Here is a 15603-nt window from a genome sequence, read left to right as displayed (position 1 = left end):
GAGAGAAGGCCAGTTTGGGACCCAGGGGTCCTTGGATGGATCCGTGGGGCGGGGGGCAGGTGGACAGGAGGAGGAAATGAACTTCCCAGCCTCGAGGTGCTGCATCACAAGGTTAAGAAAACCAGGAGAAGAAATTAGCCGTGGGGTCCCACCCCAACCAGGGCCTCGGTCTGCCCATCCGTGCCCTGGGTCTTAAGTTACTGCCAGCCCCTCTGGGTGGAGGGTCGAGGGAAGGGCCTGGGTGATTGTTAATCTTGCGACCAGTTGTATGCTCAACATTTAGGAGCAGAATCCTGAAGCCAGAGAGCCCTGGGTTCGACCCAGCTGCCACATCCTCTCTCGTGGGGCCATAGCCCCCGAATTGGACCCTCAGCCTTCACATCTGCAGAATGGGCCGAATATTACACCCCTCCTACTACAGCCACCGGGGGGCTCTGTGAAGTAATTCCTGGGAACCCCCCAGCCTCGCTTCTGGTACTTACTATGCCAGCAGCAACAACAGGAATCAGAATCATCAGCATTTATTGAGCACCTATGGTGTGCTAACACCCACCACAGGCCTATGAGATCAGTGCTGTCACTGTGCCCATTGTACAGATGAGGAAACTGAGGTCCAGAGGCGGGCGGGGGGGGGGGGCCGGGTAACCCGTCCAGGGTCACACAGCCTGGAAATGGCAAAGCTGGGATTTGGACCCTTGGAGCCTGGCTCCGGAATGGAATGGAAGGTTTGTTTGACCCCACCCCTAGGCATGCACCCACAGGAGTTGAAAGGAGGGTCTCAAAGAGATGTCTGCCAACCCACCTGCACAGCAGCATCACTCGCGTTAGCCAAGAGGTGGAAACAACACACGTTTCCGTCGACAGGTAGATGGATAAATAAAATGTGGTCCATCCACACGCTGGGATATCATCCAGCCTCAGGAGGAAGGACGTCCTGCCGCCCGCCACCACGTGGACGGACCCGGAGGACACTGTGCGCGGTGACAGAAGCCGGACACAGAAGGACGCGTCCCGCGTGACCCCACGCACAGGGGGTCCTAGAGGCGTCCCGTCCACAGAGACAGAGAGTAGATGGCGGGAGCCAGGGCTGGGGCAGGGGCGGGGAGTCCGTGCTTCATGGGGACAGAGTCTCAGTCTGGGGAGATGGAAAGTTCTAGAGACGGAGGGTGGGGGTGGTTGCACGACAGCGTGAATGTGCTTAACTGACGTGTATACTTAAAAATGGTTAAGATGGTAAATTTAGGGGGCGCCTGGGTGGCTCAGTCGGTTAAGCGGCCGACTTCGGCTCAGGTCATGATCCCGCGGTCCGTGAGTTCGAGCCCCGCGTCGGGCCCTGTGCTGACAGCTCAGAGCCTGGAGCCTGCTTTGGATTCTTTGTCCCCCTCCCTCTCTGCCCCTCCACTACTTGTGCTCTGTCTCTCTCTCTCTCAAAAATAAATTAAAAAATGCAAAAAAAGTTTTTTTAAGATGGTAAATTTATATTATATACATTTAATACAATGACAAAAGAAAAATGTTCAGAAAAAAAAAAAAGGACAGAACCCCTGAGAGGCCAGGGTGACCCAGGCAGGTGTCGGGGAGGAGGTCAGGGGTCCAGCAGCAGGAGGGTTCGTCGGGCAAGAGCAGGCCGGCGGCCGCACTGTGGGTCTTGACTGCTCTGCGGTGGCCGTGGCCCGGGGCCTAGATCGGGGTCACTGGGAGCCATGGGTGGCTCCGGAGCAGGGGAGGGGCCAGGGAAGGAAGCTCTTAAGGAAGCAGAACCATGTTCCACGAACATGTGGGATCCGGGCGTCTGCTGAGTCACAAATCCCGGAAGCCCAGGGTCATGGAGAGGAAGCCACGCTGGTCCACGCAAGGCCTTCCTGTTTTTTGGCCCCAAATCCTCAGAGGCAGGGACTCCAGGGCCAAAGTTCCCACACCACCTTCACCTCCAGGGGTTCAGAAACCTGGAGCTCTGAGGCCAGGACACCGTGTGCCGATGTCCCTGCTGCTCAGACGGGGAAACTGAGGCACGGGGCTTGCCCGAGGCTTCCCGGAAGGACGAGGCTGCAGGTTTCTTACTCAGGACGTCCGGACTGCACCCCTGCGGGTAGGGGTGTGGCGGGCTGGGTTCCAGAGGGTGAGTTCTGCTCACTTCCATCAACTGATCGTTACGTGAGGGGAAGTCTCCACTCTACACACCGGGAAGGTTCTTCAAATTATCTTCAACGGGAGGGTGACGCCAGCTCCCTTAAGAGGTAGTGAGGTGCCTGTCACAGAGGTATTCCAGCAGAGGCCAGAAAGGCCGGACTTGGGAAGGAAGTCAGACTAACGGGGGGCCTCTGAGGTCCCAGGCCAGCTGGCATATTCTGCGATTCTAGTGTGGCAATTCCCAGATGGCGGTTTATAAAATTCCAAGAGACTTTGAGGGTCGTTGGTGGTGGTGGTGGTGGTTGTTTGAGCCTTTCATTTTACGAATGTTGTGTTTTAATTCGAAGGATTCTTGAATATATGTTTTGAGGCTGAATTATTTAAATACGTGTCTTGAAGTGTTGCTGTCTATCGTGACCATTCAGCGTTTTACAGTGATTGAAAACCCCCTTTGTTCAAAAGTTATTTAAACGTTGTCACTACGAAGTTGTTGGAAACCGTTTCCTGAGCTTTCACTGCGCCGTGGCCGGAAAGTTTTTCTGATAATTAGACTGAAGTGCGGGCATCACCGTTATTGCCGTGGTTGGGGGTGTTTTTTTGCCATTGTCCCCCCTCGATGGGGAAATTTTTGGCTGCTTGAAGGGCCAGGCCGCTGCGGCTCGTGTGCGCCATCTCTCGGCGGTGGGCGGGACTGCAGGTCGCGCCGCTCACCGCCAGGCCCTTCGCTCTCAGGTGTCGCTTCTCGTCACCCCGACCTCGCCATGCGGACCCCGCGAGCGCCCCCTCCTCGCCCGGCCCCACTGCTCCTACTGCTGCTACTGGGGGAAGCTAATGGCCTCTTCCCCGAGGAGCCGCCGCCGCTCAGCGTGGCCCCCAGGGACTGTGAGTGGGGGGGTCCCAGGGGAGGGGGAGTCGCGAGGGAGGGTCTTGCTTCCCAGCTGGGTCTGCGGCCCACTTTCCTCAGGGGCTCACCAGGCCAGGCTCATCCCGGCCCGGGATCACACCCCTCCCCAACCCCTCCCCCAGACCTGAACCACTACCCCGTGTTCGTGGGCGGCGGGCCAGGACGCCTGACCCCAGCAGAGGGTACTGACGACCTCAACATCCAGCGGGTCCTGCGGGTCAACAGGACGCTGTTCATCGGGGACAGGTATGAGGGATTGTCGGGCAGAGCGTGCAGGGTGAGGCGTGGAGAGCAGGTGATAGCATTTGGGGGAGGTTTGCATGATGGGGCAGGTCGTTGGCTGGAGTACAGATTTGTGCCCTTGGGGTGTGATTTTATAAAGGGTGCTGACTGAACTCTCTTGTGGGTACAGCCCGGTTTGCCCCCGGTGGGGACAGCTCTTTGGTCAAAACTCACTGGGTTTCTACAGAGGGTGCCGGTGTGGGGCACGAGGGCTTCTCTGGGAGGGTGACATTTGAGTTGAGACCTGAGTGGGGTCCCCAGGCTTGGGGACATCTCGAGGGGGAGGGAGAAATCTGGGTAGAGAGCATAGTCTGTGCAAAGGCCCTGGGGCAGGATCCGGCCCGGTGTGTTGGAGGAACATTGAGGAGGCCCAACTGACTGGAGCAGAGTGAGCAAACTGGGAGAGGGTGAGGAGGGAAGGGCAGGGAGGGGACGGAGTGAGAAGGGAGCCTGGAGGGCTGTGGGCAGAGGAAGGCAGGACCTGACCCAGGTGCCCACAGGCACCTTCTGGTGATGGCTGAGGGGAGGACGGACGGAGGGCAGGAGCAGGGGCACCAAGGCAAGGCTACTGCACTGGTTCAGGATAAACTAGGGTGGTGGCCGCGGAGGGCATGAGAAGTGGGTAAATTCTTGATAGACGTTAAAGGCAGAGCACATAGTATTGGCTGATGTGTGTTGAGGGTGACTCCTAAGTTGTGGCCTTCGTCCTTGGAAGCAATGAGCAGCCTCAGCCAAGATGAGGAGCAGGTGTGGGGGACAGCCGGGTGCAGCGTGGCCAAGCTGAGTGTGAGACGCCCGGGAGCCCGCCGCACGGAGACTCCAGGATGAGCCGGACCCCGAGTCTGGAGCTCAGGGGAGGTCGGGCTAGAGAGAGGACCGTGCGTGTGGTGGGGCTGAGACGCGGTTCCAGTGCTGAGAGAGGACGAGGCTGCCCTGGAGAAGAGGCCGGAGGACCCAGCCTGCGCACCCGGGAAGGGGTGGGAGACGGAGGGGACTGGAGAGATGGGAGGAAAGCCAGGTCCCTGAGGCGCTCCCAGCCGGAGGGGGGACGGGCCAGACACTGCGGGCTAGGGGGAGGAATAGAGACCATGTGACTGCTGGACTTCGCACGAGGTCGCCAGTGACCTTGACCAGGGCAGTTTCTGCGGCATGGGGGGGAGGGGAAGAGCCTGGGGGAGACTGAGAGGTGCCGAGAGGGCACCCGATGAAAGGGCTTTGGACAGTTCATCACGTTGCGTGTAGCCCCCTAGGGCAGAGGGGCGTGTGAACGTCAGGTGGCCTATGTCAAGGTACGTGGGGCGTGCTGGAACCTGTGGGTCGCTTTAGGGGACGAGGAGGCATGTGGTGCCGGCGCAAGCACACGACGGCTCGTTCGGTGTTGCAGTTGCTTGGGGCTGAGGCTCTGGCACACCCCTGCGTGTTCGGTGTTGGATACGACTTCTGCCCCAGGGAGAACGGAGAGTGGGGGCAGGGGCTGGAGGCTCCCTTGCTCACCAACTATACCTTCCCCGCCCCCCCCCCCAGGGACAACCTGTACCGGGTGGAGCTGGAGCCCCCCACGACCACGGAGCTGCGGTACCAGCGGGTGAGGAGGGGACACAGGTGGGAGAGGTGGGGGCGCACTTGAGGCTTCTGCTCGGGGGGTGGGGCCTGACACGGTGCTGGGGAGCAAGAATTGGGCGCGGCCCCGCGGGGGTTCCTAGGGCTGCGGGGATCCCTCACCACTCCCTGTGCCCTCAGAAACTGACCTGGCGCTCCAACCCCAGTGACATCAACGTGTGTCGGATGAAGGGCAAGCAGGAGGTGAGTGGACCCTGGCCACGCCCCCAGCCGCTCCCCGACCCCGCCCAGCCCGGGGCAAGTCTTCCTCTGCCTTCACCCCAGGCCAGCACCCTCGTGTGGCCACGGCTCCGCCCAGAGCCTGGCTACGCCCCCATAATGTCCTCAGTCCTGGTCACGCCCACACCCCCGCCCCGCCCCCTCCCAGATCTGCTCTGCCCTGCCCCGCCCCCTGCACTGGGCACGCCCACAGCCCGGCCCCGCTCCGCCCCCTCCCAGATCGGCTCTGCCCTGCCCCCGCCCCCTGCACTGGGCACGCCCACAGCCCGGCCCCGCTCCGCCCCCTCCCAGATCTGCTCTGCCCTGCCCCCGCCCCCTGCACTGGGCACGCCCACAGCCCGGCCCCGCCCCGCACGCTCCCAGATCTGCTCTGCTCTGCCCCGGCCCCTGCACTGGGCACGCCCACACCCGTGACCACGCCCACCACGGCTTCTCTCTTCCCGCCCCATCCCAGGGCGAGTGTCGGAATTTTGTAAAGGTGCTGCTACTTCGCGACGAATCCACGCTCTTCGTGTGCGGTTCCAATGCCTTCAACCCCGTGTGTGCCAACTACAGCGTGAGTCTCCGCCCTTCGAAGCCCTGCCTGCCCCAGGCCCCAACCTCCTGGTCTTCGCTCACCTGCCCTCTACTGGCCCTACTCTAGCCTCAGGCCACATCACCTCCTTCGGGAAGTCTTGCTGGATAAGCCCTCCTCGGCCCCTCAACGGGAGCTCCAGAGGAGGCTTCCAAAGGAGATCAGGGAAGCCATAGCTGCTTAAGCTACAAGCCAGTTATAGGATTAACTAGGATTGACTCTTAGACCCGTTCACAGATCAGTAAACTAAGCCCTAGAGGGGCTAAGTGAGCAAATCACACAGCATCCAGGGTAGAGCCACGATTCCCTGGGGCGGGGGCGGGGGGTGGGGACGGAGCTGCCGGGTGTGGCCAGGAGCTCTGTTACTCAGGCCCCGGCCCCCCCTGCAGATGGACACACTGCAGCCCCTGGGGGACAATATCAGCGGCATGGCCCGTTGCCCATACGATCCCAAACATGCCAACGTTGCCCTCTTCTCTGGTGAGTGTCCCCCAACTCTGACCGTCTGATGGGACCCCAGCCCTGAGCACCGTGTGGCATTTTCCACTCTTGGAGTCGGGTTATTATGAAGGCGGCTGGGAGACCATCTGTCCAGCTGGGACGCGGGTAGAATCTCAGCCACAGTCAGGACTCAGCCAAGGTCGGGGCTCAGCTGGGGGGTTGGAGATCAGCCTGGGTTCGGGCTTCGATGGGGTCAGGGCTCAGCCTAGGGACAGAGCTCCCCTGGGCTCCGGGCTCAGTCTTGGACGATCAAGTACGGACCCCCCCACCTCTGGCCTCTATGATCTAATTTCTCACCTGCTTCCCCCCACTCACGCCCGTCCAGAAGGGACGCTCTTCACGGCCACCGTTACTGACTTCCTAGCCATCGATGCCGTCATCTACCGCAGCCTGGGGGACCGGCCCACCCTGCGTACCGTGAAACACGACTCCAAGTGGTTCAAAGGTGGGGTAGGCATTCATCAAATCCCCCCACCAGAATAAGAGTCCCAGCAGAGACGGAGGGAGGCGGGGGGGGGGGGGCTCCTATTTCATCTTTGCAACTCACTGGCCCCTTTGAGGAGAAAGCCAGAGGAAAGATTTGCGTTGGAGCTAAAGCAGAAATTGCTGGAAGCGGGTAGCTTAGAAGCCTGAAGTAGGAGTCACAAGAGGGTGATAGCAGGAGCTTAGCTCTTCAACACGTTAGGGCGGAAGGTGACCAAAATAGTAGACATTGCTGTTTGGGGAGGGTAGACACAGTGATTTTAGGATTCTGACACCCCACACCGCCCCCCTCCCCGAAAATTCTTTGAGTCTATTTTATTTTGCCTGGGTAATCAGCGAATGTCCCCCCCTTCACCATAAAAGCAGTCACCCCAGCTGATGTGTTCACAGCCCCAGAGACACCATTTCTCGTATCAGGGGCTGGGTTCTGACCCCTCCTCTCCTACAGAGCCCTACTTTGTCCATGCGGTGGAGTGGGGCAGCCACATCTATTTCTTCTTCCGGGAGATCGCGATGGAGTTTAACTATCTGGAGAAGGTAAGGTCCGATCCTCACCCCCACCCTCCCACTGAGAGGCCCTTGCAGTGGGGCCTGGAGCTGAGGGGCTCTGGTCAGGGGCAGCGGGGAGCAGAGGGGGACCCACGAATCTCCACCTGGGGCGAGAGGGTCCGCCCTCTACCTCCAGTCCTCAAGACCCTCCACTCACGGGCGCGGTTCATGGGTTTGAGGGCAGGGGACACTTCTGGCTTCCAGTCCTAGTGCTGTCGCTCTTGGCCTGTCCCCCCGCCCCGTCCCCCAACCCTCTGTCCATCCTCTACCCGCTGCCCACTCCTCTGCCCACCCACCAACTCAACATCATCCAACCACGCATCTTTTCATCCCCCCACCCACCGACGCACCCTCCCGCCCATTCGTCTCTACCCATCCGTCCATCCGTCCATCCACGGATGAAGTCCCTGGCCCGTAGTGGGCGATCCGTAAACAGACGAGGTTCAGGGCCGTGACGATCATCGCTGACGTCCCCCCGTTTCCGCTGGGGAACGCGTTGCTCAGAGGGGTGTGGCGACTGGGATCCCTCAGGGCCACACTCCTCCGTCGTGGCCTGGCTGACGGCCAGCGCGGCCCGCGGGCGGGCCTTCCCGGACACAGGGCTCAGACCCCCCCCCCCCCGTCTGTCTGCTGTTGCCCCAGGTGGTGGTGTCCCGAGTGGCCCGGGTGTGCAAGAATGACGTGGGGGGCTCCCCCCGGGTGCTGGAGAAGCAGTGGACGTCCTTCCTGAAGGCGCGGCTCAACTGCTCCGTGCCTGGCGACTCCCATTTCTACTTCAACGTGCTGCAGGCTGTCACGGGCGTGGTCAGCCTGGGGGGCCGGCCGGTGGTCCTTGCTGTCTTCTCCACCCCCAGCAACAGGTCAGAGGACCCCGATGGGAGCAAACTGGGGCACTGGGTGGACGTGAGCGGAGGGGTCCCGCATTCGTCATGTATTTCCCGGGTCCATTCCAAGTTGGAGGAATGACATGTGCAAAGGCCCCGAGGCAGCAGTGAGTTTGGTAGGTTTCACCAATGGAAAGGAAGCCCCTGTGGCTGCAGAGGAGCAAGCGAGGGCGACGGTAGAGGATATGAGGGCAGAGAGGTGACGAGCCACTGGGAGAAGAGTGGACTATACCCTGAGAGCTCTAGGGAGCCATGGGAGAGTGAGGAGCAAAAGAGAGGCAAGGCCACAGAGGAGCCCTGTTCAGGAAGCAGAGCGACCGGGTTGGGTGGGGGCATCTCCGGCCCAGGGGACTGGACATCCGACAGCCTCACAGGGACAAAGACTCTCTCCCACACGCGTCCAAGGCCCTGCCCTCCGTCGGGCTCACCGCTCCCTTTCGCCTAACTCTCCCAGCATCCCCGGCTCGGCTGTCTGCGCCTTCGACATGACGCAGGTGGCTGCCGTGTTTGAAGGCCGCTTCCGTGAGCAGAAGTCCCCCGAGTCCATCTGGACCCCCGTGCCGGAGGACCAGGTGCCACGGCCCCGGTAAGAGCCCCCCCCCCCGGATCCCGAAACGGGTGCCCGGGTGGGGGTCCTGACCCCGGGGACCGAGGGCTGGGACTTCCAGGTGGTCATCTGTGGCTGAGTTCAGCTGTACCCATTATACAGATGCAGAAAGCTGAGGCCGTTTGGGCAGGGCGGCAGGTCCCCCTGGCAAATCAGAGCCCCTGGGTGGGGATGTTCAAGTCCACCGCTTCCTCCCCACCTAGACCTGGGTGCTGCGCGGCTCCCGGCATGCAGTACAACGCCTCTAGCGCCTTCCCCGATGAGATCCTCAACTTTGTCAAGACCCACCCCCTGATGGACGAAGCGGTGCCCTCTCTGGGCCACGCGCCCTGGATCGTGCGGACCCTAATGCGGTCAGTCCCCATGCGTGGCGGGGGCGGCGGGGTGGTCTGTCTGTCCCGGATACACACCCACGTCACCGCCCCCGCGTCTGCCTTGCCTGGCCCGGGTGCGGTCTCGTCACGCCTGACCCCTGCCCGCCCTGGCCCCAGGCACCAGCTGACGCGAGTGGCTGTGGACGTGGGCGCCGGCCCCTGGGGCAACCACACCGTCGTCTTCCTGGGTTCCGAGGTGGGCACCGTCCTCAAGTTCCTCATCTGGCCCAACACCAGCGCCTCAGGCACCGCCGGGCCCAGTGTCTTCCTAGAGGAGTTCGAGACCTACCGGCCGGACAGGTGGAGTGCACAGAGGTGGCCCGGCGGGCGGGGCGGCGGGGCGCGCCCTTGACTCTTACCAACCCGCTCACCCCTAGGTGTGGACGGTTCAGCAGCGGTGAGGCGGGGCGGCGGCTGTTGAGTCTGGAGCTGGACCCGGCCTCGGGTGGCCTGCTGGCAGCCTTCCCCCGCTGCGTGGTCCGCGTGCCCGTGGCCCGCTGCCAGCAGTACTCAGGGTGCATGAAGTGAGTGCCCCCTGGGGCGGGCTGCGGAGGGGACCCGGGGTGGGGGGGAAGCAAGGGGCAATGAGCACGGGAAGTGGGGGAAGTCCAATGCAAGTCCGGGGCCCGGCAGCCTCCTGGCTTATTGAAGAATGAGCCAGGCAGGGGTCACCGCCCGTGCAAAGGCCCCGGGGCAGGATCGGGCCTGGTATGTTGGAAGAACAGCAAGGAGGCCAGATTGACTGGAGCAAGAGTGAGCAAGGGGAAGAGAGGGAAGCAGGGAGGGCAGGGAAGACCTGGGCTTTACCGAGGGGGGAGCCCTGGAGGGTTGCGGGCAGAGGAAGGCGTGAGACCTGGCTGACATCTTTAAGAGCAGCAGGTGCGGAAGAAGCTGGGGCCCGGGGAGGCAGCTGTCTCCCCGCCTTTAAAGTGGGTGGCAGGAGCAGGTGTGCAGGCTGAGACCCCCCCTAGTCTCAGTGTGAGCCCCTCAACGCGGCGAAACCCTTTCCTGAGCCCGCTGTCCCGAGCCTCATCTCTAAGGGGGGGTGAGGGGGATAGTAGCTGCCGATTTGTCACAAGCACCCCTGGAATTGACACTGAAAGGTGCCTCGTAAGGGACTGTGGTTGATGGGTCACCGTCTGCTCTAGGAACTGTATTGGCAGTCAGGACCCCTACTGTGGGTGGGCCCCTGATGGTTCCTGTGTCTTCCTCAGCCCCGGCACCAGGTACTGGGGGGCAGGGGGTGGGGGAGGGGGTCTGCCCCCCCCTCTGACCATCAGGCTCTGAGAGAGGTTTCTGCTGACTGCCCCTCTCGCCCCCCACCTCCCCGTCAGAGGCACCTTTGAGCAGGACGTGTCTGGGGCCAGCACCTCAGGCTTAGGGGACTGTACAGGTAAGTGGAGTGCGCGCCCGCGCGTGTGCGCGTGGGTGTGTGTGTGTGCGCGCGTGCGTGTGTGTTGGGGGCGGGTGCTGGCCTCCGTCAGGGCATGGGAGGGGCGGGGGGCCTCACTTCCAGCAGGGGTGGCGGGGGAGGGACACAGAGAGAGAGGCCAAGAGACAGACACACAGACTCGGAGAGGACACACGGACCCCAGCGGACAGAGGGCCACAGAGGTGCCACCGAGCGGCCGGCCGGACTCACTGGCGGAGGGCGGACGGCCGGCGGGGGCCAGCGGGGCCAGCGGGGCCGGCGGGGCGGGGGACCCCAGCGTCCCCGCCGCCCCGGCTCACGCGGCCCCGCCCGCCCTCCCCGGCCAGGACTCCTGCGGGCCAGCCTGGCGGAGGAGCGCGCCGGGCTGGTGTCGGTGAACCTGCTGGTGACGTCGTCCGTGGCAGCCTTCGTGGTGGGCGCCGTCGTGTCCGGCTTCAGCGTGGGCTGGTACGTGGGTCTCCGCGAGCGGCGCGAGCTGGCGCGCCGCAAGGACAAGGAGGCCATCCTGGCGCACGGCGGCGGCGAGGCCGTGCTGAGCGTGAGCCGGCTGGGCGAGCGCAGGGCGGCCGGGGGCCGGTGCGGCGGCGGCGGCGGCGGCGGCGGGGGCGGCGGGGGCGGCGGCGCCGGGGGGCCCCCCGAGGCCCTGCTGGCGCCCCTGATGCAGAACGGCTGGGCCAAGGCCACGCTGCTGCAGGGCGGCCCCCACGACCTGGACTCGGGGCTGCTGCCCACGCCCGAGCAGACGCCGCTGCCGCAGAAGCGCCTGCCCGCCCCGCACCCCCACGCCCTGGGCGCGCGCGCCTGGGAGCACGGCCACCCGCTGCTCTCGGCGTCCGCGTCCTCCTCCCTGCTGCTGCTGGCGCCGGCCCGCGCCCCCGAGCCGCCGCCCGCGCCCCCCGCGCCCCCCGTGCCCGGAGAGCCGGGCCCCGACGCGCGCCTCTACGCCCGGCCCGGCCGCGCGGCGCACGGCGACTTCCCGCTGACCCCGCACGCCAGCCCGGACCGCCGGCGCGTCGTGTCGGCGCCCACCGGGCCCTCGGAACCCGGCCCCCTCCGCCGCCGCCGCCGACGGCCTCCCGCGGCCCTGGAGCCCGCCGCCCACGGGCAGCCTGCGGAGGCCCGGCCCCCACGGCCCGCCGGCCGCCGCCCTGCGCCGCACGCACACGTTCAACAGCGGCGAGGGCCGGCCGGGCGACCGCCACCGCGGCCGCCACGCGCGGCCCGGCACGGACTTGGCCCACCTCCTCTCCTACGGGGGCACGGACAGGACTGCGCCCCCCGTGCCCTAGGCCGGGGCCCCGACGCCTCGGCGGTGCCAGCCACGGGAACCAGGAGCGAGAGGGCCGGCCCAAGTGCTCACGACCCCCGCCCCGCCCCGCCCCGCGTGGGGGGCCCCCTCGGCCGCACGGAAGCACAACGAGCTCGGCGCCCCCGCCCCGCCCCGCCCGGGGCCGCGGGACACTGAGGCGGCGGTGGGGGCGGGGGTGGGGGCGGGAGGAATGTGCTACGGATTTGAGGTTGACCTTCTGCGCGTGGATTTGGGTTTGTTTTCCAGTTGGCGTTTCTTTTGCAGATTTCTATCCAATTGCACAACTCCGTTCTTGGGGTGTCAGCCGGGGGAGGGGGGGGAGGGGGACGCGGGGCGGGAACGCTTGGAGGCGGTGGGATGGGGAGGGGCCGCGTCTGCGACCCGAGCTCCCCACCCCCAGCCCCACCCCCCACGCCCCTCCTCAACCCAGGTTCCTGGCGTGTGTGGGTGTGCGTGCGCGTGTGCATGCCGTATTCGTGTGCAAGGGGCCAGGAAGGGGAGGGACGTGTGTGTGTGCGCGCGTGCGTGCGCCCACGAGGGCTGCTGCCGGCGTGTGTGTGTGTGTGTGTGTGTGTGTGTGTGTGTGTGTCGGGGCGGGCCGCGCGTGCCGTGTACGTGTCCGTGTGCGAGGCGGTGGCCCCAGCGGCCTGGGCGTTGGCTGAGCCGGCGCCGGGGCTTCCAGAAGGCCGGGGGGCCTCCAAGGTGCCGGTTAGGACTTTGAGGGGAGACAAGCAGGGGTTTCGGGCAGGGGGGCCGGGAGGGCCTGCCCGGAAGTCACATTGGCAGCAGCTGTCCAAAGGGCTTGGTGGTCCGGGGGCGGGGAAGGCGGGCGGGCCCCACTGTAAATACGGCCCCAGGGTGGTCAGAGGGTCCCATGCCACCCGTCCCCTCGTGACCTCCCCCTCGATCTCCAGCTGACCATGCATGCCAGCTGAGTGGCCAGCTGAGTCCTGGACCCTCTCTGGACTTTGCCTCCCCCAACCCCCTCCCCATCAATAAAACTGTTTACAACCACCGGCCCCCCAAGGCTCTGGCTCTGCTCTGTCTCCTGGGGGCGGGACCTGGACCACGGTGTTGCCCCCGGGGGCCAGCTGGGAGCCCCTGTGTCACTCGTGGTGGCAAGCAGAATTCTGGGGAGCTGGGTGTGGAAATGGGGGGGCATCTTCCTCTGGATGGGGCCGGTTCCCGATTGGTTCTTGAGCAGATATTTACTGTGCACCTGCTATATGCCAGGCACCGTCGGGGACAAAGATCCCTGTCCTCATGGAGTTCGTAGCCTAGTTGGGGAGACCGGTCCTGTACTTGCAAATTAGGACTGGATTTGAAGGAGTGATGTGTGCAGTGGGGAAAAGGCCAGGTAATGTGCTAGGTAGAGGGTGAGGGTGTGGGGGTGGCCAAGGAGGGCCTGTCGAGGTGACCCTTGAGCTGAGATGTGCTGAGTGAGAAAGCAGCTATGCGGAGGCGTGCGGGCAGAGGGAACAGTGTGGGGGACGTGGGAACACGCTTGGAGGAGGGGGCAAGGTGGCCACAGCGGCCCCGGGGAGGGGAGGCGGCAGGAGCAGGTGCAGATCAGGAGGGAGAGGAGGGCCAGGGCTCGGGGCAGGCAGGGCCCCACAGATCAGGAGCGTAAAAAAATGTTTTTATTGTGGCAAAATCCACATAAATCCACATGAATTCAAATGCACCATGGGAAGTGTTTTAAAGTGCACAGTTCGGGGGCGACCAGGTGGCTCAGTTGGTTAAGCATCTGACTTGGCCTCCGGTCATGATCTCAAGGTCCGTGGGTTCGAGCCCCGCGCCGGGCTCCGTGCTGGCAGCTCGGAGCCTGGAGCCTGCTTGGGATTCTGTGTCTCCCTCTCTCTCCGCCCCTCCCCTGCTTATGCTCTGTCTCTCTCTCTCTCTCAAAAGTAAACATTAAAAATAGATTTTTTTTAAGTGCACAGGTCAGTGGCATGAGGTCCGTTCACACTGTTGGGCACCCATCCCCACCATCCATCTCCAGAACTTTCTCATCTTTTCCAAACTAAAACCCTGCCTCCGTTACACATTAACTCCCCATCCTCCTCCCCCCAGCCCGATGGAGTTTAAGTGGGACAGGGAACCACCGGAGGCTTTGAAGCAGGGGCGGGCTCTGATTGCACGTTGAGAGATCTCTGTAGCATTTTGCCTTTAGGGTTCACACCCCTTCCTTCCCGCCCGCTTCCGATGAAGCACCTACTGTGTGCTGGGCTCTGGGGGTGGAGCAGTGGTCGAGACAGATCTGGCTAGCCTAGTAAACAAATGCAAAACACCGGGAGGACATGCTTCTCCTGAACGCGTGAGAGGTTTGACCTACAACGTTGTGTAAGTTTCAGATGTTCGATACACGCCAATATCGCACCATGAAAGGTTAACACAGCCATTACTTCAGGTACTTCTGTGTGTGTGTGTGTGTGTGTGTGTGTGTGTGTGATGGGACCATTTAAGATCTACTCACCCGGGGCGCCTGGGCGGCGCAGTCGGTTAAGCGTCCGACTTCAGCCGGGTCACGATCTCGCGGTCCGTGAGTTCGAGCCCCGCGTCGGGCTCTGGGCTGATGGCTCGGAGCCTGGAGCCTGTTTCCGACTCTGTGTCTCCCTCTCTCTCTGCCCCTCCCCCGTTCATGCTCTGTCTCTCTCTGTCCCAAAAATAAAAATAAAAAAACGTTGAAAAAAAAAATTTTAAGATCTACTCACCCACCGGGCGCCTGGGTGGCTCAGTCTGTTAAGCGTCCAACTCTTGACTTCAGCTCAGGTCATGATCTCAAGGTCCGTGGAATCCAGCCCTGAGTTGGGCTCTTCGCTGCCAGCGCAGAGCCTGCTTGGGATTCTCTCTCTCCCTCTCTCTGCCCCTCCCCCACTCTCTCAAAATAAATAAAATTAAAAAAAAAACAAAAGATCTACTCTCTTAGCAATTTTCAAGTATGTAATACAGTAACGTTAATGATAGTCACCAGGCTGTACGTTACAACTCCTGGGTGTATTCATCTTGTAACCATGCATTTGTACCCTTAGACTCACATCTCCCCATTTCCTGCACCCCCAGCTCCAGGCAGCCGCCATTCTACTCTGTTTCTAGTTTTTTTTATTTTAAAGAAGTTTTTTAATGTTTTTTTTTATTTTTGAGAGAGAGAGAGAGACAGAGTGCAAGCAGGGGAGGAACAGAGAGAGAGAGGGAGACACGGAATCCGAGGCAGGCTCCAGGCTCCGAGCAGTGAGCACAGAGCCCAATGCGGGGCTCCAACCCACAGATCATGACCTGAGCCAAAATCGGATGCTTAATCGAATAAGCCACCCAGGCGCCCCTTCTGTCTTTTTGATAATAGCCATTCTGACAGGTGTGAGGCGGTATCTCATTGTGGTTTTGATTTACATTTCCCTGCGGATGAGTGAGGCTGAGAACCTTTCATGTACCTGTTGACCATCTGCGTGTCCCCCTCGGGAAACTATTATTCGGGTCCTTTGTCTATTTTGTGCATATCTGTTTTTGTGTGTCCATCTCAACGGGTCTGTTATTCTGTCCTGCTTTGTCTGTGTCTCTGTGTTGTATCTGTATCTGTGTATTCATGAGGGTGTTCACCCGTCTTTCTTTACGCCTGCCACGGTCAGCTTGCACGTATGTCTCTGAATCTGTGTGCCCACAAGACAGAACTCACATTCATTCTCACGGCTCGAGACAAAACTCTTCAGAGATTGGGCTGTGGAGAGACTGGGCCAT

At 62.4% G+C, this 15603-nt stretch overlaps 1 protein-coding gene across 1 annotated transcript; it reads left to right on the top strand.

Annotated features, from left to right (window-relative positions):
- The first annotated feature begins 1855 nt into the window (after positions 1-1855).
- SEMA6B (semaphorin 6B) lies at positions 1856-12383 on the top strand. Its single transcript, XM_030298530.1, is given in 18 exon segments — positions 1856-2119; positions 2863-3012; positions 3157-3280; positions 4841-4901; positions 5057-5119; positions 5610-5711; positions 6119-6209; positions 6556-6675; positions 7162-7250; positions 7905-8122; positions 8601-8732; positions 8957-9106; positions 9245-9427; positions 9505-9651; positions 10276-10353; positions 10462-10520; positions 10886-11613; positions 11615-12383. Coding segments are annotated over 17 exon segments (2700 nt in total). The 5' UTR covers positions 1856-2119; positions 2863-2891; the 3' UTR covers positions 11849-12383.
- The last annotated feature ends 3220 nt before the right edge of the window (positions 12384-15603 follow it).

This window comes from Lynx canadensis, chromosome A2, assembly GCF_007474595.2.
Source record: "Lynx canadensis isolate LIC74 chromosome A2, mLynCan4.pri.v2, whole genome shotgun sequence".
Taxonomy (NCBI): Eukaryota; Metazoa; Chordata; class Mammalia; order Carnivora; family Felidae; genus Lynx; species Lynx canadensis.
The sequence above is the reverse complement of the archived record's forward strand: the minus strand, read 5'-3'. Positions and strand labels throughout refer to the sequence as shown.